At 44.8% G+C, this 21123-nt stretch overlaps 2 protein-coding genes across 8 annotated transcripts in view; both read left to right on the forward strand.

Moving 5' to 3' along the window:
• Positions 1–1092: 1092 nt before the first annotated feature.
• On the forward strand, positions 1093–12097 carry usp38 (ubiquitin specific peptidase 38). 2 transcript variants are annotated; one of them, XM_036551950.1, is made up of 11 exons: positions 1093–1218; positions 1959–2758; positions 4365–4500; positions 4874–5003; positions 5394–5495; positions 6360–6518; positions 6925–7118; positions 7376–7469; positions 7788–7894; positions 8368–9721; positions 11622–12097. In XM_036551950.1, the coding sequence occupies exons 2-11, from the start codon at positions 2077–2079 to the stop codon at positions 11784–11786; spliced, it is 3123 nt and encodes a 1040-aa protein (XP_036407843.1). In that variant the 5' UTR covers positions 1093–1218; positions 1959–2076; the 3' UTR covers positions 11787–12097. The 2 variants fall into 2 exon arrangements, with proteins under 2 accessions (XP_036407843.1, XP_036407841.1); XM_036551948.1 differs by having other exon boundaries at positions 2024–2758.
• Positions 12098–14462: 2365 nt separating this feature from the next.
• The window catches only part of gab1 (GRB2-associated binding protein 1), a 57376-nt gene continuing 50715 nt past the window's right edge, over positions 14463–21123 (forward strand). For 4 of the 6 annotated variants that reach the window (XM_036551141.1, XM_036551144.1, XM_036551145.1 and 1 more), the window contains exons 1-2: positions 14463–14925; positions 15026–15155. In XM_036551141.1, coding sequence (XP_036407034.1) covers positions 15084–15155 — 72 coding nt within the window. In that variant the 5' untranslated portion in view covers positions 14463–14925; positions 15026–15083. The remainder of the gene's footprint in view (positions 14926–15025; positions 15156–21123) is intronic. The other 2 variants (XM_036551143.1, XM_036551142.1) reach the window with 2 other exon arrangements.

Here is a 21123-nt window from a genome sequence, read left to right on the forward strand (position 1 = left end):
CCATGTTGGATTTTATGCCATTTTAAATTTGGGGCAATGTACAAACAAGTGCAAAAGTGATAATTATGGATTCTTGTCCAGGAATGGAGCTTGTTATCTAAGCAACCTCGCTTAAATGGTTGTTATCTGACAGTCATTATCTGAACCACTGTCACAGTCTGTCTCAACAGCATTCAGTTCATGGCTCAGGTACAGCCAGATTAGTTGCAATAGATTTGAAGGAATGTGTGTGAGTGGTCACAAATCTCTGCAGTGGCGCTGCCTGCGCTGTCAGCTAAATTTCATATTGTGCTTGAGAAAACACGATTTTTGACTATTGGGGTGGCACGTATGCCACGTACGCCAAGTTATGGGTTGTCAGGGCATACCCCATTGTCTAAGCAATATAAGGTTCGCATACAGCTACTAATTACTCAAACTGTATATGTGTGCATAGAAGTAACAGATACTAATTGTGCATCTTCTACTGCGCCAGAGTTGTCCAGACACAGCCAGTGACATCACAGCAGCCAGAAATGATTGGACTTTGACCTAAACTTGAACCACTGTAAATTAGTTTTGTTCTTGAGTTTTGACGCCTCAAAACTTAAAAATATAAACCTAAGGCTATAATCCTTTAGATTTAGGTTGATGTCAGACTTCAAATTACCTGAACATAAACTCTTCTTTCTGACCATTTGTAATTAGGCATTTCAGCATTGCAGCCGTATTGCATATGGTTCGTCTTTCTATCAGGTTAAGTAAAACGCACGTTGTTAGAGAACGGTTCCCACCTTCAACAGTCCTCTTTAGTATGCACGCAATTACAACAAATACCCAAAAATTTATTCCTGCCATTTCACACGGGTTAGTAATTGATCCGTAGTTCGTGGTGACACTTCCCAACCGTGACCGCAAAACGGACATCACTCTTCGGTTTGATAAATGTATTGAAATGTAAAAATATATATATATTTACATTGGTTACCTAACTAGCTACGCACTAGTACATTTGGCAATCCTTTCAACGTCCCCTTGTCATTCCGGCCTCTTTCTTTTAAAACAGGCATTTTGCTTAGACGAAAATATTGAGGTCCTGTCGCTGTCCGGGGTCCTAAGTGACGCTACTTACTAGGTTTTTCAATCAGCTGATTCTGCGAAGAGTAAGCAACAGAAATATCAACGACAAGAGATATTTTATGTTATTCTCAAAGGAGCCTGTCGGCATGTATTGTCTTGGTAAGTTGCCGTTTGTAAAGGTGGAGTGTGCCGCTGTGTGTGTGTTTACATTTCTGACAGCAAGTTAGCCAGCCAGTGGCATTTAGCTAATGTTTGGCCTGCTTTGTTTCATCTTCGTAGCTAACACTCATGAGTCATGGTGTACAGTGCTAGCGAGCTAGCTAGCTAGCGAGCCGCTAAGTCTCCGTGTGAACAACTGATAACTTGCTAGCTAGCTAGATAACTAGTCAACTAGCTAACCGTTTAGTAATTGATGCTGGTTCCAGCAACGTAAAAGCAGCTGCCATGGACATTTTAGTTTGCACGTATACGTACCGAGCTAGCTAGCGACAGTACGACCTGATCGGAATTATGGAGTCTTTAGAGTTTTCCGAAATTTAGGTTACTAGCTAGGCAGCTAACCACTGAACATAGTAAATAACTTGTAAAGCCGCAAAAGTGGTCAAAAGCGACAATGTGTCATTTGTGCCTTCATCATTTGAAGTGTGCAGTTTTTGTGTGTTTTTTTTTTTTTGGGGGGGGGGGGGGGGGGTACCAAAACGTGAGTAAATTATGTTATTAGCAATTTTGATTATTTTTCATAGGTAATTTTGCAAATATTTTTGAGCAAGGTGTAATGTATAAAACATGTTTTCTTTACCGTTTTCCTATGAGTAGTTGCTATATTGTGTTTAACAACAACTAAGTAGTATGTTGCTGCCATTGTCATTGCTATTTCCACTGTCTGTTCCAAAATGTAGAAGTAATTAGTGACACACAGTCCTGCATTCGAATGAGCTTGGCTCCTCACCCCCCTCCTTGGCAGATGCGATTTCTCGCCCACGCCGTGCCACCGCTGTACTGCAGTAGACTCCCGCCATGGACAAGATTCTGGAGGCCCTGGTGAGCTCCTCTCACTCGGTGCCGGTGAAGAAGGCCATCGTGAAGAAGGTGGTGGAGGCGGCGGAGAAGGAGGTGACCGAGGAGCAGTGCCAGGCGCTCTACAGCCTCACGGCCCGACTCATCCTCCTGGGCGAGGACGCCTTCCAGCGGCAGGTGGGCTACCAGGTGCTGGAGGCGTACGCCCGCTACCACCGCTCCGAGTTTGAGCGTTTCTGCAGCAAGGAGTTCATCGCGGGCTTGCTGCAGCAGGGCTATGGCCCCCTGGACAGGAAGGACCCGGCCGTCATCGACTACGTCCACAGCTGCCTGCGCCTGCTCATCAGCTGTCCCTCGGTGCTGGAGATCTTCGGGGTGATCCAGGCGGAGGTGCTGCGGATGGTGTGCGAGCGGCCGGAGCCGGCCCTGTGCGCCCGGCTCAGCACCATGCTGCTGGACTTCGTGCAGTGCGTCCCCAGGGACAAGTCGGCTGCCCTCTTCTGCCAGCAGCTGGTGCGGACTATCGGCTACTTCCAGTGCACCGCCAGCCGGGAGCAGGAGCTGCGCGAGTACGTCTCTCAGGTGACCAAAGTCGGCGCCCTGCTCCAGAACATCTGGAAGGCCGAGCCGGCCACGCTGCTGCCCTCCCTGCAGGAGGTCTTCGCCATCATTTCTTCCACAGGTGAGGCAGGAGGGGAGGAGCCGGGCTCCACAGGTTGTTTGAGCCGAGACACACTTGTCAGGAAAAATTTGTCAGACTAGCCTGAAGTCTGGGGGGGACAAAAATGACGGCTCTGTTTTCTCTCTTCAGTCTTTGAGTTTCAGGCAAGCAGGTAGTTCATCAAAAATCTTTAAATGTGTTTGTACTTTGATCATAGAACTAGAAAACCGCTGAGTCTGGTTTCTATGAAAACATTCAAACAGATTGATTTTATCTTACGCCTCAGAAAATAGAGCGCCATCTGCCAGGTTCGCTCTAGCTCCTGTGGGCTTTGTCCTTAAGTTAAATTAACTAATTTAAGTAGTGCCTTTTTTGCAGTACTTGCACAACATTTTTGTTAATTTCAGCAATCACCAAACTCCTTAGGAAAAAATACATTTTTTAAACCAAAGTTAAGTGGAAGAATGCATTGATTAGACTGAAGCTGCACGTGGGCTCTCTTCAGCCTTGCGTAAACTTCATGTTCAGTTTCTTTATACTAATTTGAACAATCAGTTGTTGTTAAAAGGGTGAATGAATGACTAAAAGTATTATATTTTATTATAGATGTTATGTAATGGGTTGTCATATAATCAGATATAGGTATAGGTCATATCTGATTTATGTGAATAAACTGATGTCCATCTCTGTTATAAAACTGAAATCATTTTCTAGACAGAGTAGCTGTACGAAATCATATATATAATCTCATACATGCATGTGGTATTACTCTGTCAGCCTAGCTCATAGAATGCCCCTACTTATTCTTTAGAAACTTCAAGCCAGTTCGCTTTCTGTATGTTATAAATTTTTTTGAATAGATGTCTCTTCATAAACAAACTCATCTTGGAGAAAGTTTGCTGTGTAAAACGGCATTCAAGTATGACATTTAAAATTATTTGAAGTGACAGTAGCAAGATATTGGCTGAACATGCTTACATGTTACTTTCATTGTGTTAGCTTAAAGTTGAGGTCAACAGATAACCTCAGAAGCCAAAAGTACTCTGATGAAGGTTTGACAGATCCAGTGGCAGATGAGGGACATGAATATGACTGACCGCAAATTAAATTTGATGGAGAAATTAATGCAAGTAATATGCACGTGTTAACTCTTGATTCATGTGTGAAAGGTCTGTTTTAAAGTGGATATGCTTGGAAGATTGTGTCAGTTGTGTATGATAGTATAGCATTTGATAGTTCAACATAATATACACAGTATAAGACTGCATATCCAAGCATGATAATATCATTGTAGTTTTATTTCTTTTTTAAATTGCACTTCAGTATTCTATGTATTTATTCCGAGAATTATCTGTTATGTGTTTACATGTGATCAGGTAATACATGTTATTACTCGTATAAAAAAAACACATTTTCTAACATGTTACCTTGTGTTTGTGAGAAGGATCATATGTTAAATGCCCTGTTGTAATCCAACAGTACATCTGTATCATTGGTTTTCTCACAACTCAACAACTAGGCCTCAAATGCATAAACTGTAGACACTGCTCAAAATGTTGGACTTGTAGAGAGAGTTCATTGTTCTGGTGTTTCCTAGTGCTTAATTTGTTTTTGTTATACTTTCCAGACCCTTCATTTGATCCTTCCATTGCACTGGCAAGCCTGGTTCAGCACATACCATTGCAGATGATCACGGTCCTCATCAAGAGCCTCACCACAGACCAGAATGTGAAAGACGCCTGCATGACACAGGCACTGTGCAGGTGCCCCTGCCTTTCCCCTCTCTTTTAAGCTGCTGAAAGGGACATTACGTCCATCAGCAAACAGAAATGAACTGAATTAAGACAGCAGATAAATCTAATACTTTGTGGTCTCCACTTGTGAATGCTTGCCTTTTGAACATGCTTTTAATTAAGAGTGAATTGGTGTCTGCTATCTATGAAATACAAAGTTCTTTTTAGAGGCCATTACAAATCTTGAGTCCATTGTGAAATTAACTAAAAGCTAGAGATTCATGTTTCTGTGGCACGGGATTCCACAGGTTGTTGTGTTGCATGATGGGTAGGCATTGTAACAGACAGTATGTGCCGCCTCGTGTACGGTGTGAGAGCTTTGTTAGTCATCTGTCGTCTGCAGGATGATCGACTGGCTCTCATGGCCTCTGGCGCAGTATGTGGATACGTGGGTGATCGCACTGCTGAAGGGACTCGCAGCCGTGCAGAAGTTCACCATCCTCATTGACGTCACCCTTCTCAAAATTGAGCTGGTGCGTACGCCTGGGGGGAAACGCGGTGCGCCGCTGAATAGAGCCACAGAGACCGTCTCCGGAAACCACTACAACGACAGTAACTGCTGATTGTGTGATACGTTCAGTATTCTACCCCCAGGGCGTGATGTTCTTGTCATTTCTGGATATCACTGTGCCTGAATCGGAGATACTGTCTCTGCTCCCCCCTTTCAATTGCACGCTTCCTCCGAGGAGATGTGCAGCAGCTCGAATTCTCTTTCACAAATGTGACGTGGTTTTTTTTTTGCTTGGAGGCAGAATGAACGCATTGAGAACACGACTTCAGCGAATAGCGTTCGGTCTGATGTTTCTCAGAGCCTGTTTTTGAAGTGCATTGTATCCTTATAGCTTGTTGGTGTGTGTCTCCAGGTGTTTAACCGTTTGTGGTACCCCATCGTGAGGCAGGGGGCACTCGCTGTCCTCTCTCACATGCTGCTCAGCTTCCAGCACTCCCCAGAGGCCTTCCACCTGGTAAGTCGACAGAGATCTTGGCACAAGGATCCTAGCAAAAGTGGATCGATGAATCGGGTCGCTCTAGTAATAAATCATTCTTGGCCCTATAACGCTTAACTAAGCGACTGCTTAATCTTAATTAAGCCCAGGGCCAAGCCGGCAAATGAGCGAAAAGTTGAAGAAACACCCTCTCTTTCCCCTTTGTTTGGACAGTGCGTTTAATGAAGGTCGCATTGCATGTAAGTGTCAAAAGGCGTGAAATCCGGAGCAGCCCTCAATTATCAGCTCAGTCAAACGTTCCCTAATTACATGCAGAGGTGGGGTGAGAATAATGTATGTGTCTGAAATAACGCAAGCTCCAGAAACACCACAGGCAAATAGCGCAGGCTGAATGGCTGTTGGCAATATTTCAGAGGGTAGATTTTTATTTTCAAACGGCTCAATTCACACAGGTGACACACCGATCTGGGTGTAGCGCCGTTTGTGGCCAGAAGCAAATGCATGAGTCAGACTACTGTAAACGATGTGGTTCAGGTATACTTCCTTTTTTTTCCCCCCAGACTCGAGTCGTTATTCATCCTTAAATGTTGTTTTGAGCAAGAGGTGAAAATGCCGCTGGCTTCCATTTACTTTCCATTCACATCAGCTGACCCCCGAAATCTCTTGTCGGTGGAATGAGTTTTAAGCACCGCTTTTCCTCTGCTGTTATGAATGGGGAAAAGGGTGCCGTGCGGAAGAATGTTCTTGCACGCTAGAGGGACTTCAGAAGTGCCTTTTAATGTAATGACTGTTCTACTAGTTTGACTTGTACAGAGCCCGACCTGTCCTTTGAGTTGCGCGGCGACCTGCAGGTAACGGCTGACTGACGTCTCATTTCTCCAGGTTGTGCCGCACATCGTGCCCCTGGTCCAAACGCTGAAAAGTGACGGGCTCCCTACAAGCAAAGCTTTCCTGCTGCAGTTCACTGACCTCATTCACTGCATGATGTACCAATACTCCGGCTTCCCAGACCTCTACGACAACATCCTCGAAGCCATTAAAGTAAGGACTCACTACAGGGAGAAAGCAATGTTAAAACCGTAGGCCGAAATGGCTTAATCCTGAAAGTGTGAAATGGAGTAACGTTTTTTTTTTTCCTCTCAGGTTGTTTTATCATCACAGTTCATCATTACCTTTTTCAGCAACAAATCGTTTCTTCCTCATTTGCGGCAATAATCTATCCAGTTGCTACAAATATATGTAAAGGTTTTTTTTTATTATTTTTTTTCATGAATAACACATTTTAACACTGTTACAAATCAACTTTTATGTGAAATCTAATATTAAGAGACAGCCACCGTCTTAAATTTGTTGTGCGCGTATTGTAATAAAGACTGAAAGACAGCAGTACCCCGTGATGGGAGGAGAGCAGCTGGAGCAGCTTTACAGCTCGGCCTTCTGATTGCAGGAGCTGCCTAAACCCAGCGAGGAGAAGATCAAATTGATTTTGAACCAAAGTGCCTGGACCTCGCAGTCTAATTCCCTGGCCTCCGGGTTGCTGAGGATCACTGGGAAATCGGAGACGGGCAAAACAGGCTTGATTAACCTGGGGAACACCTGTTACATGAACAGCATCATCCAGACTCTCTTCATGGCCACAGAGTGAGTCGCCTCCCGCTTCCTGTAAGCTGTCGGTTACTTCAGAGACCTTTGGGGGGAAACCCCGCGACAGACTAATTGTTTTTCGGGAATGGCGGTCACGGGGGGGGGATTCTTAATAGGCTTTAGATTTGCCTTCAGATGCTTAAGAGTTTTAATTTTTGTTCAGTTCATGCTTATTTATGAATGTTTGTGCCTCTGCAGTTTAATGTGCAAACCCTGCTGTGTAACTGTATTTATGAACGTGGGTTTGCCTGCAGTTTCAGGCGATCCGTTTTGTCCTTGAATCTAAACGGCTCCCATGCTCTGATGAAGAAACTTCAGCTCCTCTTTGCCTTCCTAGCGCACACTCAGGTGAGAACGCAGTTATCAGAGGTGATTGCTCCATTGCATACGGTACATATGGTATCTGTTTGTGAAATCTATGCCCAGTTTTTACAAATGTAATTATTGTGTATTTAGAGAATGGTCGCAGGGCATTGAGTAACCGGTAAAGACATGCTGGGGAAGTGAAAAGGCATTATATTGTATCTCAGAAGAAGTGGAGGGCTCAGACAGGTCTGCAGGCCCTCTGAGCAAAGTCCCTCTCCTATATATAGTACAATAGGTGAATGTGTGATGAGCTGGATGCAGGAAGCTGAAAGGAATGAGTCTGTCTGTCTTCCGTTCCAGAGAGCAGCTTACGCCCCGAGGAATTTCCTGGAGGCCTCGAGGCCGCCGTGGTTCAGCGCTGGATCACAGCAGGACTGCTCCGAGTATCTGCGCTTCCTGTTGGACAGGTGACCAGCTGACCTCTGCCCCTCCGCGCAGACCAGCCCACAATACACTGTGCTCAATTTCAAAAGACAGAACTCGCAAGGTGTTGGATTATTAATGTGCTTTTGACAGGACAAGATATTGGAAAGTGGAAAGAAATGCTGTCAGTTACAAAAAAAAAAAACAAGACAGAGCGAGTGGCTGGTTTTGCAGGTTTTTGGGTTTGAGGAAGTAGAGATGTAAAATATTACCTGAAATCTGCTCTCTGATACGTACGATAATGTTTTTGGCTGCAAACCAAATTTATCTTTTGTATGTTGTTTCCCTGAAGATAGTCTATTTTGAGAATCAATTTATAGTGCTGGCTTTTCAACAAAGTGAAACTTGTTGAGAATTTCTCTGTAAAAGGGTGAGCGGTTCTATTTGTTTAACTTGTACGTGAAAGCAATCGATGTGGTCTTTGCTAGCTAATGCCGTGTGCTGTGTTGTAATCCAGATTGCACGAAGAGGAGAAAACCATCCACGCCTTGAAGCTGGTGAAGCCTCCTACAGCCCCCGCCGAGGCCAGCGCTAACAGCAACGGGGCGGTCCAGAGCTCTGTAGACACGCATCGCCTCGCGGAGGATCCCCCGCAGAGCGAGCGAGGCCGGAAAACGCTCATCGAGAAGATGTTCGGGGGCCGGCTGTCCACGGGCATCCGCTGCATGCAGTGCGCCAGCGTCTCCGAGAAAGAGGAGCCCTTCACCGACCTCTCCCTGGCCTTCTGCCCCTCGGCCACGCAGGGCGGCTCCCCCTCGGCCGAGGGCGGCGCCGACGTGGGGAAGGGCCCCGCCGCCGCCCGCCAGGGGCCCGTCAGCGGGGGCAGCGAGAGCCCCGACGGCCTGGCCAAGGAGAAGCAGGCGGGGTTGAACGGGGGCACGCCCCCCGCCGAAAGGCCGGCCCCCGACCCGCCGCTCACCCTGCCGGACCTGATCAACTACTTCCTGGCCCCGGAGATCCTGGACGAGGACAACAAGTACTACTGCGAGCACTGCGCCTCCCTGCAGCGCGCCGAGAAGGCCATGCGCGTGGTGGAGGCCCCCGAATACCTCATCCTCACGCTGCTGCGCTTCTCCTACGACGCCAAGTTCCACGTGCGGCGCAAGATCCTGGACAACGTGTCCATCCCGCTCGTCATGCAGCTGCCCGTGCACCGCCGGGCCGCCCCGTCCCAGGACGGCAGCCGCACCTCCTCCCCCCTGCAGGTGGACTCCCCCGACAGTGGCGAGAACCTGGCCAAAAAACTCAAGCCCTCCGGGAGGGAGGAGGCGGCGGGGACGGGCGGGAGCAGGGCAGGGAGCGAGGAGGCCCCGCCCCCGGCGCGGCCCGTGACCTACGTGCTGAGCTCGGTGGTGATGCACTCGGGCATGTCCTCCGAAAGCGGCCACTACTACTGCTACGGCAGGAACGTGAGCGGCGCCGACGGGGGCCCCCTGCCCGAACCCTGCCCCAGAGGGGAGGAGGAGGCCCCGGACGGCGGCAGCGCCACCGCCTCTCCCGCCGGCCTGGCGGACTCAGACCCACCGGCCTGCACCGCGCTCGCCAGGCAGGGGGCAGACAGCCTGGGCCAGCCGACCAGAGACTGGTTCCTCTTCAACGACAGCAGGGTGACGTTCACCTCCTTCCCGTCGGTGCAGAACGTCACCAGCAGGTTCCCGAAGGACACGGCCTACGTTCTGATTTACAGGAAGCAGGAGCTCAGGCACAGCCAGGCGGGCGGCAGCCCCAAGGGGCGGAGACTGAGCGTAGAGCCGCCGCTGCAGAAGGAGCTCATGGACGCCATCACTAAGGACAATAAGCTGTTCCTACAGGTGAGTGAGCCTTGGCATCAGGGCTCTCAAGAACAAGCAGCACTTTAACACATGACCATCATCACTTACCACATAGCTGACTAATTTCAGCTGGATTTGAATTCTGTGTGCTTGGGGATGGGGGGTGGAAAGTATTTGAAAAATTAAGCCCAGGGGAAGTATTTAGCTGGACAGCTAAGCAGATGGCCAGGTCAAAGGCTGGCTTATAAATGTTCCCTAATCAAGTAGCTTGTGCTAAATTTCCAGAGTAAATTAGAGCTGCCACAAAGGAGAACCGGCTCTTAAACTGACCACGTGGTAGATACAACAGATCTGATTGGTGGAATTGTGGAATTGGAAATGTCACCATTTGACGGAACAGTGACAGTGATCCACCCAAGAAGGGTTAAGTGTAATGTCACTGTCAGCAAGCCCGGTCATATTCAACGATCAAACATACTCACGAGTCGCACAATTTCAGGCAAATAATTCAGCAGTTGTGGTCGTGAGGTCACGACTGTTTTGGGAAAAGGCAAAAGATAAACTCTCTGTTTTGGGAAAAGGCAAAAGATAAACTCTCCTTGGCCTTGTTCAAACGGGCGGCCAGTGTGACGCAGAGTCCCGATGCACGATCGCAGTGTCGTGAAGCAAAGCGGCAGAACGATAAGGTCAGAGGGTGCACTTTTTTGACGTTTCACGTGCTCCGTGCACCCTTCCGCTGCCACACGAGGATGCGGGTTCACCCCGCGCTCTCTGCTCAAACGGGCCGATGCCCCGGCGGAGCGGCACCGCCCATCTCCGCTCGGCAGGCCGCGCTGAAATGATCAAAGTTACGACGGGGAAGGAGCGATAAACACAGATTTCCCTGCCCACCCGTGCATCTTAATTACTCTCCTAAAAGCGTTCCTGTGGCTGCTAGTGGCAGACAGTGTGGGGGTGGTCCAGCCACACGGGCCTGCAGTCATTGCCTTTCCATAATCATTCAGCGTAGGGCAAAATATATTAGGCGTCACATAATTGGGCCAATTGCTGTTCTAATCCATTGCCCTAAAAGGAGCTGGCCCCCGAGCTCCCCATCAGCCACCATCTGAATGCGTGATTAATGTGCACCATTAAGGGTATCGGACCACGTAATGTGTCAGGATTACAGAATATTGTACGTTCTGTAAATTTAAGCACCCATTTATGTAATCACTATTGCTTGGAATATATTATTTGATGTCAAGGAATGTTGAACCCGTTCTGCACTGTGTGGGATTGAGCCGCCGTGCATTTATCTGCTTGGCCAAGAACAGCGTCCTTCGGAAGATGCCTAATGTGCAGCAGTCAGCCATGAAATTACATAATTGTTCATTTTTTATCTTAAGATGTTTGCATGCATCATGTAATTCGATTTGATTGGAGACCACAAGCTGCTGTGACTCTTAGCGTGTGGTTTGATGTGTTTGAAATGATAAGTACATCTCAGAGAACAGGTTAAAAAACAGTTGGGACACAGTGTTCGCTATCTTATTAAAATCAAATATGTATACAGGGTGGTCATAAAGTCCAAATCCATTTATTCAAAAACATCTTCAAATGTTCCTCACAAATGTAGTGTTAATTTCACATGTCCAGGAATGATATTTTTGACCTCTTGGCTTCCACCTGAAATAGAGTACTTTTCCGTTTAATTCTGAAGAAAGGTTGTTTCACTTCATAGACTGGGATTATGACTTCAGAAAACCTACAGAGTGAAAGTGATTCCAATGTCAAATGTGTACCTTGGGTTGGCCACATTATATTTTTCCTCATTGTCAGCTCAAGTGTAACAATCAAAACAGCCAGTAGATGGCAGTAGGACAAAAAAAGTTTGACGAGAGACAGCCTCCGAGTTCTATGTTGACACTGCTGGAACCCTTGCCTTGTGTCTGTCGCGCAGGAACAGGAACTGAACGCCCGCACCCGAGCTCTGCAGGCCGCCTCGGCCTCCTGCTCCTTCCGACCCAACGGTTTCGACGACAACGACCCCCCCGGCAGCTGCGGGCCGTCCGGCGGGGGCGGGGGCGGAGGGGGCTTCAGCACGGTCAGCCGCCTGGTCTTCTGAAGCTGCCGGAGCGCAGCCAGAGCACTGGACACAACACTGGTCAACCGCAGGCCCTCGGTCCACGCCGCTGGTGAAGGGACACTGAGAAACACGCTACCTCTTGCCATGCCAAGTGGTAGATCTTCAAACCCGCTGTTCCATTTTGCATGCACTTACTGAGTTGTACTAAAACTGAGTTTGGCTTTTGTTTTTCTTTTCTTTTTTCCCCAAGACAAAAAATTTGGCATTTTTTTTTTCCTGCAAGTATTTCTACTCATCGCCCACTGGACGGTAATAAGACACTCAAAGCATATCTAATGCAATAATTTTATACTAGGATGCAATACACACATTTTTTCGGTGTTCATGAAATTTAAATTGGTGCCGTTGTGCATGAAATTCATAGATTGAAACAGCTTTTAAACAACTTGAAATGTACATACAGTTCCTTTTGTCAAAATGTGATTAAGTGCAGGTATATACAATTCTAAATTTTTAAATTGCATGCTGAATGTTTAGATTTACCTTTAACAGGTTTTGGGATAATATTATTACTAAATATTATTGATATTAAGTTATTTTCCCGATACAGGGAACAGAGTTCATTCATTGTTCATTTAAGATTTTATGTGCCTTTGTAATATTTTGTCCAGATGTGACACTTTGAGAATTGTAATTTTTACAAACTGATACTGAGAGGCTGTTGTGCTGTACATGGTCCATATTTTTTGGATCATATGACATTTTCCCAAGAGGAGTTTAAGTGAAGAATGTTTTGTCCCCCCCAACCCCCCTCCTGGTTTTTTTAATTATACAAATAATATGTATTGTAGCTAAAGTGTTTGAAATATAACCTTTACCCTTCATACCCAGGGGAACACATGTCTGTTGCATTATTGCAACTTAAGTATTGTTTGGAGTAGGAATTACATTTCTCCCCACAAAGAGTGGAGAACCACCAACCACCAGGGTATAATTTCTGACAGGTAATTATGAAACTGAATTTTGGAGGCTGATGAAATAATTACAGTGGTATAGCATGCAGAAATAGGTACATCTGACTGAAATAGAAATGTGAGAACATAACTTTTATGCAAAACCACATTTTTTTTTAAATACACCCAGTGTTACCTGACCCTGCTGCCTGATTGAGGAAACAGCAAAACACCTGCCTCATTTGGATGTATTTATGTGCTCCTTTTAAGTTTCCGTGGAATTCCTGATGCGATGTCACAGACCTTCAAAACTACCTAGACCTGGTGTATATCCAGGATTCAACTAAAACGACCAGAAGGATGGCTTTGAAGATGCGGAAATCTCACGCACTCTGTCCGTCTGTCTTTCTCATCGTCAGTAAAAAAAAGTCAGTCCAGTGTTATACAATGACATCACATGTACGTGTGACGCAGCAGACAGCGGTTGCATTTCTGAGTGAAATGCCGTTAATTGTATAGTTTGATAACCAGGAAGCAAAGGTGCACGGAGTTCTCTAACATCTAAAAAGAAAAAGATCAAAATTGCCAAAAACAAATCACTGTCACATACACAGAGAAAATGGTATTTTGTAAATATTAGTGTTAAAGCTGTCTAATGTATCCATAATGTACATTCTTCAGAGCTTGATGTGAGTGAATGAATGAAAAAAATTGAGGTCATTTGGTGACGTGAAGTTCCCAAAATAATACATCTATAGTTTATCTCTGCTGCTACATTTAAGTTTCTGTATGTGGCTTTTACATGTTATGCTGTTGTGAGGGGCTGATACTTGTGTTACCATGGTAATTTTAAATCCCAAAAGCACAGGTTGGGCGGATATACATGCCCGATTATTTTTCACTTTTAAGGTTTTTTTGTAGACCTCAAGGAAAATGAGTGAACACATAAGATCGGAATTAAACAATATCGATGTCCACGCGTCATGCTGAAATCATATGATGTAATTAAATAAAATTTTAATAAAATGGAAATGCAATATTTCTTTTGGAATTCCTTTAATATAAGTGCGCTCAGAGGTCTGATCATGCGGTACAGCTGAGTCAGTGAATGTAGTTACCTTATTTCCCTAAGTAAAAAGTGCTCCACTCAGCTACATAAGTGCATTCGGCCAGAGAAGTTTGTTTCGAAACCGGAGGCGAAAATGGTAAAACTTTTAACAAGCATTTACGGGTAGGTAACACGATGAGGCGTGCGGAGTGGTCGCGTTTACGTATTTATTGAGGTGTGATATGTGTCGGGAGTAAGGACAACCGAACAATTTAATGTTTAATCTTGTGCCTTCGTAGCTGTGCACAAACATGTTCTCGAGTCCCTCCTCTTCCCCCGTCTCCTTTTGTTGTAATTTCATTTCCCGCAAGGAGGTGCCTCGCGCGGCACAAACTTCGGGAACAACCAGGACTGCATTGTGGTAACTGTAGTTTGAATGGATGCACCCAGCTTCGCTCCCTTCGCTGTTGACAAATCTTAATTTAAGACAGCGCTTCCTCATTTTGGTTTTCTTCTGAGCAGTTAAGAAAAGCGAGCACATTGTGGAAACCCAAACACAATACCGTACGACTCAGAAAATGGCTTGACTTCACACAATTATTTGATATTGTTCGACAGCTAGGACTACAGGTCCCATAATGCTGCGCTCCGGGCTCCTTTCTTGTAATCCGCCTCTCCCTCCTTCCAAGGGAAAGACCAAGTTGCGTGAGCGAATCGCTGCGTCTGATTGTCAATCATCAGAAAACACAGGGAATACGAGACTGAAACTGGGGGGAAGGTCGGGTGAAGAGAAAATCTCAGGTCATATTGTACACTGAGTCAGTGAATAATAAGCGGAGAAACTGGTGGGAACCACTTCGGGAGCGAACGCGTAAGCGCTCAGTCCATGAGCGTAAAACTTGGCGAGTTTCATTACTGCGTGTGTACACTCTGGAAAGAGAAAACACGGGCGATTCTTGTGCAGACGAGGAAAAGGCGAAACGCCACCTACAAAACTACGGAATATTGCGGCGAAAGTGGAGTATAAAGTTTTGTGTTTTTGATCTAAAGTCATCGGCTGGTTTCGGGAGTTTGAGTCTTGCTTTCCTTGAGAAGTTTAAGCAGCTAGTCGGGTTTGGAATTTCAGAGTCCTTCGCAGTCAGCTATAGCGAGGTGGGGATCGCAGGGAGGAGTGTCGGTATCTATCGCTTTTTATAATCACAACCGATACAATAATGTTACATATTTTCCTTTTTTTGCAAGTATTGTATTTTAACAGTATTATCGATTATTTGTAGGTTATCGGGAATTACGCATAGAACAAACCTCTCCACGGCACAGAAAAAAGCCGAGAAGATGAGCGGGGGAGATGTTGTCTGTTCTGGCTGGCTGAGAAAGTCTCCGCCTGAGAAAAAGTTGAGACGTTACGTAAGTAGATCTGTGTTGATTTTGTCCTTAGAATTTAAATGCAACATGCATTGCTTTAGCCAGCTTTGTAGTTTCTACGGCCCGACGCAATTGTTTTCCAGCGGTAATAGTTGTTTGCAACAATTAGCGTGGCTAGGAATGTGGCCAACGAGCTAACTGTTCAGCCAGATAACCATTTTCCCCTCTTCTTCGAGTTATTTATCAGTATCCCCATAACCTATCCAGTTGAGTGCCACTTGCAGTGAATCTCGCCTTTTAAAGGGGGCAGAATTCATGACATCCACGACAAAAATTCAGGGTGTGCTCCAGTCACGACAAGACACTCAACAGTGGCAGGCCAAGGAGTGAAATACTATTTTTGTAATGCAGTTTGACATTTTTTTGCCTGCAGCGGGAAACTTTTATATTATTTGTCACCTGTATCAAAAACATAACAAATAGTAACGCTGCTGTGTTTTCCAAATAGTGATCCAAATGATGTGCAGATTGTTTTGCAGAAGTTAGATTTAGGTTTTGTATTTTAGTTTGAAATGATCGATTGCGTTCACTTTATGACCTCTTTTCCATATAAACGCTACAGTTCCCTGCATTTCTTGTCCATTTATCCATTTGCCTGCTTTGTAGTAGGAAGCCCTGCATCATTCAACTCTTGAACCCTGACTGACTGCTGTTGTCATGGTTATGTTGAATATAAAAATCATAGCTAAAATAGTGGGCGAGTGTATAGAGCTAGGGTGAAGTATTTGACAGCTATATTTAAGTTAACCGTCGTTGTATCTGTGTTTTTACTGTCTTACCTTCATGATGCACGTTTACAGTGAGATTCGTTTCAGCTTATTTTTCTCTTAAGTGTGCTCATTACTCACATACAGGAATGCATTTTCAGTAGGAGTAATAGGATACACAACCAACCATTGTCTAAGGTGGAGGATTATAGACAAAAAAGGTCATGTTTGATATTTTATTCAAATTATTCAGAGGAAAAAAGTCACAATGTAGACAGTGCTGCTTAGGTAAATTGGGTCTGGGGTCAGTTTTTAAATGTATCCCGTAGCAATGTATTAGACCCTGCTTAGATGCAGTCCAGTGTAGTTAAAATTTGGATTTGATATATTAGTATTTCCTTTCAACTCAATTAGTTTCTGTGAGTTTTTTTGGCTGGAGCTCAAACTGTTTTGTATATGTATATGTATTATTCTCCAATAAATGCTTTTGATTGATGGATGCTAGAACAGACAGACATCAATTTTGGTTGTTTGTTTATTTTTACAGAACTCTTTCTTGAGATGGGCAAGGAATTGAACAGTGTTTGACAAGAGTATTTTCTTAAAACTAAGATATAAAATGTATTGGATCAGTATATTGTTGAAAAAGAAAAGCAGACTTACTTTTGACAAACCCCTAATTAAACAAGTTATCACACCAGACACATTACACTGTCTGTTGTCTCATTAGAACAATTGTATGAATGCATTTCAGTTCATATTCTGGTATTTCATTTGCTGTTTCGTTTGAAGGAGCAAGAGATTTTTTGATAATATGCTGTTTTCCACTGATTTCAAAGACCTGTGACATACATTTTGCGCTATTTGAAAGTTTTATTTGTAGTAAGGTGGTGTATTACATATGATATGTACTTTTTTCATTCAGCTGCACTGAAATACCAGGCAGCTGTATGCCAGTGAGATGACAGCATTGTATGACGACCATGGCATTTTTCCCATTTATGTAAATGATGTTTGTGTTTATATATATATATATATATATATATATATATATTTATATAAAACATATATATAAAAAGATATGGGATATACTACCTTACTACACATAAAACTATGTATGATACATATATAATAACAAAAAACCCTTAATCTCTGAATTGCCTGCTTGTTTGCCACCAGATCAATGCAGGTTAAACCTTATGGGGCGGGGACGTCAGCATAGTGCTTGATTATTTTGGGGGTTTTGTGATATTGCCAGTCCCCTTTTGCAGTTAGCACTAGAGGAAAGGAGGAGCCCCAGGTCTGCCTCTCTGCATGTGACTGCAGCCCACCCCGGGAGCTGCAGATCTGGGGATCTGGCAGCAGGGTCAGAGTGGGGCGTTGGGGGGCAGGTGAATGGATGTATGCCTCCGGGCACACATGACAGGTTCACTATTGTGGGCTGAGTTTGGTACCAGGGGGTTGGGGTTGGGGCAGAGAGAGTGCTGCTGTTGATTGGCCCAGGTCAAGGGTAAGGCTGTTAAGCCCTCTCAGTCTGTGATGTTTACTGGCAACTCCGGAGCGGCAGAAAGTGCCGAGTCAGCACTGGTGGGGCACCCACTCCACCGGCCTGTGGAGAGGGGGCAGGCGGCGACTGCAATCACGCTGCCGGTGACTGGCCTTTCTTCCCCGGCTCTGATTATACGCTCCTGTTCCAGCGGGAGAACCTCTGGAGTCCATTTTGCGGCGCTGAACCGTCTCACTTTGCACTGTTTCTTACGGTAATGTTTGAAGTTTGACCAAAAAAAATAAACGCTCAGCAGGCCTTGTGGGAACACCTCCTCTTTTCTCTTATATGTTGTTTAAATAAACATGATTAAATGGAAGCCGAGTTTCTGATACACATGCAAGTCTTTAAGCTGCTTGTCTCCCAAGCCCTATTTTGTAAGTTGGCAGTGTCTGAGGGTCCTCTGAATTTGCGAGTTTACGGACTTCGGACCTGAACTGGAGGAAGTTGTTGTATTGATTTCAGTCACCCTCATGCATTCTACATGGCTGTGATCAATGGGATGATGTCATAATCATGCACTCTTCTCTTGCGGCTCTGGCAGGAAAGTTTGAGTAACTGTCCAGTCCTAATTTCCGCATTTAACCGTACATTTTGACAGTGTATGTGTGTAAGTATGCATATGTAGATGTGTGTATCTGTGCGTGTCTGTGTGTATAATGGGGAGAATTTACTACAGAAAACATGGCATCATTATTAGGAATCAGTTGGCTAAAAAAGTGTTCGGCTGTGGGGGTCAAGTTTCACTGACTCTGCATTTTTCCATTGGCTTTTCACAAACTAGTTCACAAACTTCCTCTTTCGATGTATGGCGTCTTGCCCTTTACTTTCATGCTGTTGCAATCGGTTGACTAACAGAGCATTTCTGGGTAACGTGGCTGACTGACACCTCAGACTAGACAGGCAGTCTGATTTGATAGATTTCCTTTTATCCTCCAGGGACGTGTGGTGAACAAATTCCGAATAAAATGGTTTAATTTTCACTATGCAATTGTTGTCATGGAAATCGGTGAAGGCATTTAACTGTCGATATGAGACCAAAAAGCCTGTTAAAACTATAGCCTCTCCCACTCATCTTCTGTTGCCTGCTGAAAATCTGTGGTTGAATACTATTGTGCAATTTGTAATTGATACTGCAGGCTGTTTGATAAAGGGCCTTTGTCTGCCTTGCTTCGAGAGTGAGCCTAATTGTTTTCCAAACAAGCAGTGTCACTGGCTAGCGGCACATGGTCATCCCTTTTAGGACTTTTTCCACGAAAAGTGAGTTTAGGAAATTCAAATCTGGTGTAATATTGTTTCTGTGCAGTTGTATTTACATTGCACAATGAACTGGCAATGAGCAGCAACAACTTATTTACTGCTCTAGGTAAACAACAAGAAAATTGGATTTGAATGATGTTGTGCGTATTGGGATGGAAACTCTTGGAGTGTAACGCCAAATATCTTGTATTTTATTGTGAAATTTTGCTGTGATTTCATTGATCATTTGTCATATTTTAGGCAGAATTGTTAGTGATCTTCACATTGGTCTTATTTAAATACTGACAGTATGATAACTGATCCTCAGAGGATATAAATAGTCTTTTTCATAAACAAAGCCTTCATTCCCACCAAGATCCATGGCCCACTCAAAATTTGTGTAATCAGGGTATCAGGCAAAGCCGTACCACAGTAACAGCCTGGATGCTTGAGGGGTGGTGAGGTCCTCTTCCCCCTGAAACAACCAAAAGGAAAGCAGACTTATTTTCCTGTGGAGTGTCAAATGAAACTAACACAGGTGGGTGGGAAGGGGGGTGTGCTGTCTTAGCTCCAGAATGTTGCACTTTTTCTGTGTGGTTCAGGATGGCGAAAGCACCTGCAGTTTATGGTTCTTCGTCTGGAAAACTCAAACGAGAAAAAATCCTGGTGTCAGTTGCCAGGCCTCAGAGCCTGCCCCCATTTATCTTTCCGCCCAGCAGAAACCATGAGCCGACGCCATAGGATGGTGTCCGAGCCAAAGGCCGGCTCACGTTTGACGGAGGGGCAATGCGTCTCCTCAGCCGACGAACACGAGGTGCTTTTGCCACAACAAAGAACCAATGGCTTTTGTGGGATTTGCGAAATCTGCTTAGCCAGTGGCACAGGGCTGGTGTTGGTTGCGTTCAGGAACTGTGCGTTCCTAGGCACAAACAAACAAACAAGCAGAAAGAAAAGAAGCTTGTCGAGTCGACTCCGAGGGGGTCACAGGGGGGTTGTTAGACCAACATTGTTCTGGGGATCCGTGAAAATGCCTATCTGAAGTTAGCATTGTGCTCTTCCAAAACTGAAGCGCATTCTTTAACTGTTAATTATCTCCTAATTGTTAATAATTCAGTCTCTGAGTTTTGGAGCTGCAGACACATTATCGCAAAAGTTATCTGCAAGGCCCACATAACATTATGTTTTAAGGCTGAGACAATTTTACATCAAGCGCTCAATCATTTAATCATTAAGTCTTGGAAAGGCAGGCTTGCGCTTGTGAAAGTTTACTTCAGTTCAGTTGTGCTGTGAAAGAATTTGACGGAAAAAAATGAGAACATGCCGAGAATGTAAACCACGTCTTCAAGGCTTATTGTATCCTCCTTTTCTCTGTTCTGAAAATGAATGAAATATTTATTACTAAATTGCATGAGCACACATTGACCTATGACATAATTAGATTTCAACTGGTATGTAGTGTTGTGTCCTGGGAGCCAGCCTCTGCTTGTAAGTGAACGGAAGCGGAGAGTAAATACCCAGCAAAGAGTGATTCTTAAAGGCCGTTTTGTTTTTGAGACGGTTCTGCATTGATAATTAACAATGTGGTATTTACTGTAGTGCTGCAGTACAGTATGAGGACTTTTTGAACCATGTAAATTTTTTTACACGTTTCAATAGGAAAAAGTAACATCGGAAAAGAAGCATATCGTGTGCCCTGAGTCACCACGTGCCACCATTGTAACGTTGCTTTGTCATCGTCTTTATATGGCCCCAGACAGCAACCGAGATGTGCTCAGCTCAGGCTCACTTCCATATTGCAGAGTAGGAGAATTGCTCTGTGTGCAGTCACTTAATGCATGCACAGGGCAGCCACGTTTATATAAACAGATGGCAAGGGATAGACAGACAACAGAGCACAAATAGGCGACATTTCTGGAGGCTTTGCATGCTGGGAAAGGGTTTGAAGGCTTTGGGTCAGCCCAAGAATTTGCTGGATTTTTTTTTTTTCTTCGTAATATGGTATTCGCTTTCCGCCTGCTGTGCAGTGGTTCATTGAAGTTTTTCAGTTGACTTGCTGTGTTTAACCACGCATTGTGGATTCTGGTCTTTTCAAAATAACGGAGGGCTGGGTAATGACAGTGTATCAGTATGGGTGTTCCTTACATTATTTCCCAGCAAACACTGTGTCTTTGGCATAAAGCGTCTTGCAGACATCCTCGGTACACATGAAACTATTTTCTTCCCGATAATTTTAGTCAGTGACATTTTCTTGAAAGTGTGTATTGCTGTTTGAGACCAGGGGGTAAAAATAGACTTATGCTCTAAAAAGCGGCGTTGCTATTTCTGTTAACCAGTGTCACGGAGTGCATTCCCCAACGCAGCAAAAAATGCCCAAAGATGGTCCTTATGCTTCTCACGACCCGTGGAAAGTCCGGCCAGTTAAAACAGCGTGACGTTCTGCTGAAGCAGCTGTATTTGT

Source organism: Megalops cyprinoides, chromosome 18 (assembly GCF_013368585.1).
Source record: "Megalops cyprinoides isolate fMegCyp1 chromosome 18, fMegCyp1.pri, whole genome shotgun sequence".
NCBI classification, from domain to species: domain Eukaryota; kingdom Metazoa; phylum Chordata; class Actinopteri; order Elopiformes; family Megalopidae; genus Megalops; species Megalops cyprinoides.

What these genes read in the sequence shown, in the direction of transcription:
- usp38 (XM_036551950.1), top strand. Translation starts at nt 2,077, where the DNA reads ATGGACAAGATTCTGGAGGCCCTGGTGAGCTCCTCTCACTCGGTGCCG. An exon ending in ATGACACAGGCACTGTGCAG is followed by an intron (nt 4,501 to 4,873) that starts GTGCCCCTGCCT and finishes TGTCGTCTGCAG; the next exon opens with GATGATCGACTGGCTCTCAT. An exon ending in CCTTCCTAGCGCACACTCAG is followed by an intron (nt 7,470 to 7,787) that starts GTGAGAACGCAG and finishes CTTCCGTTCCAG; the next exon opens with AGAGCAGCTTACGCCCCGAG.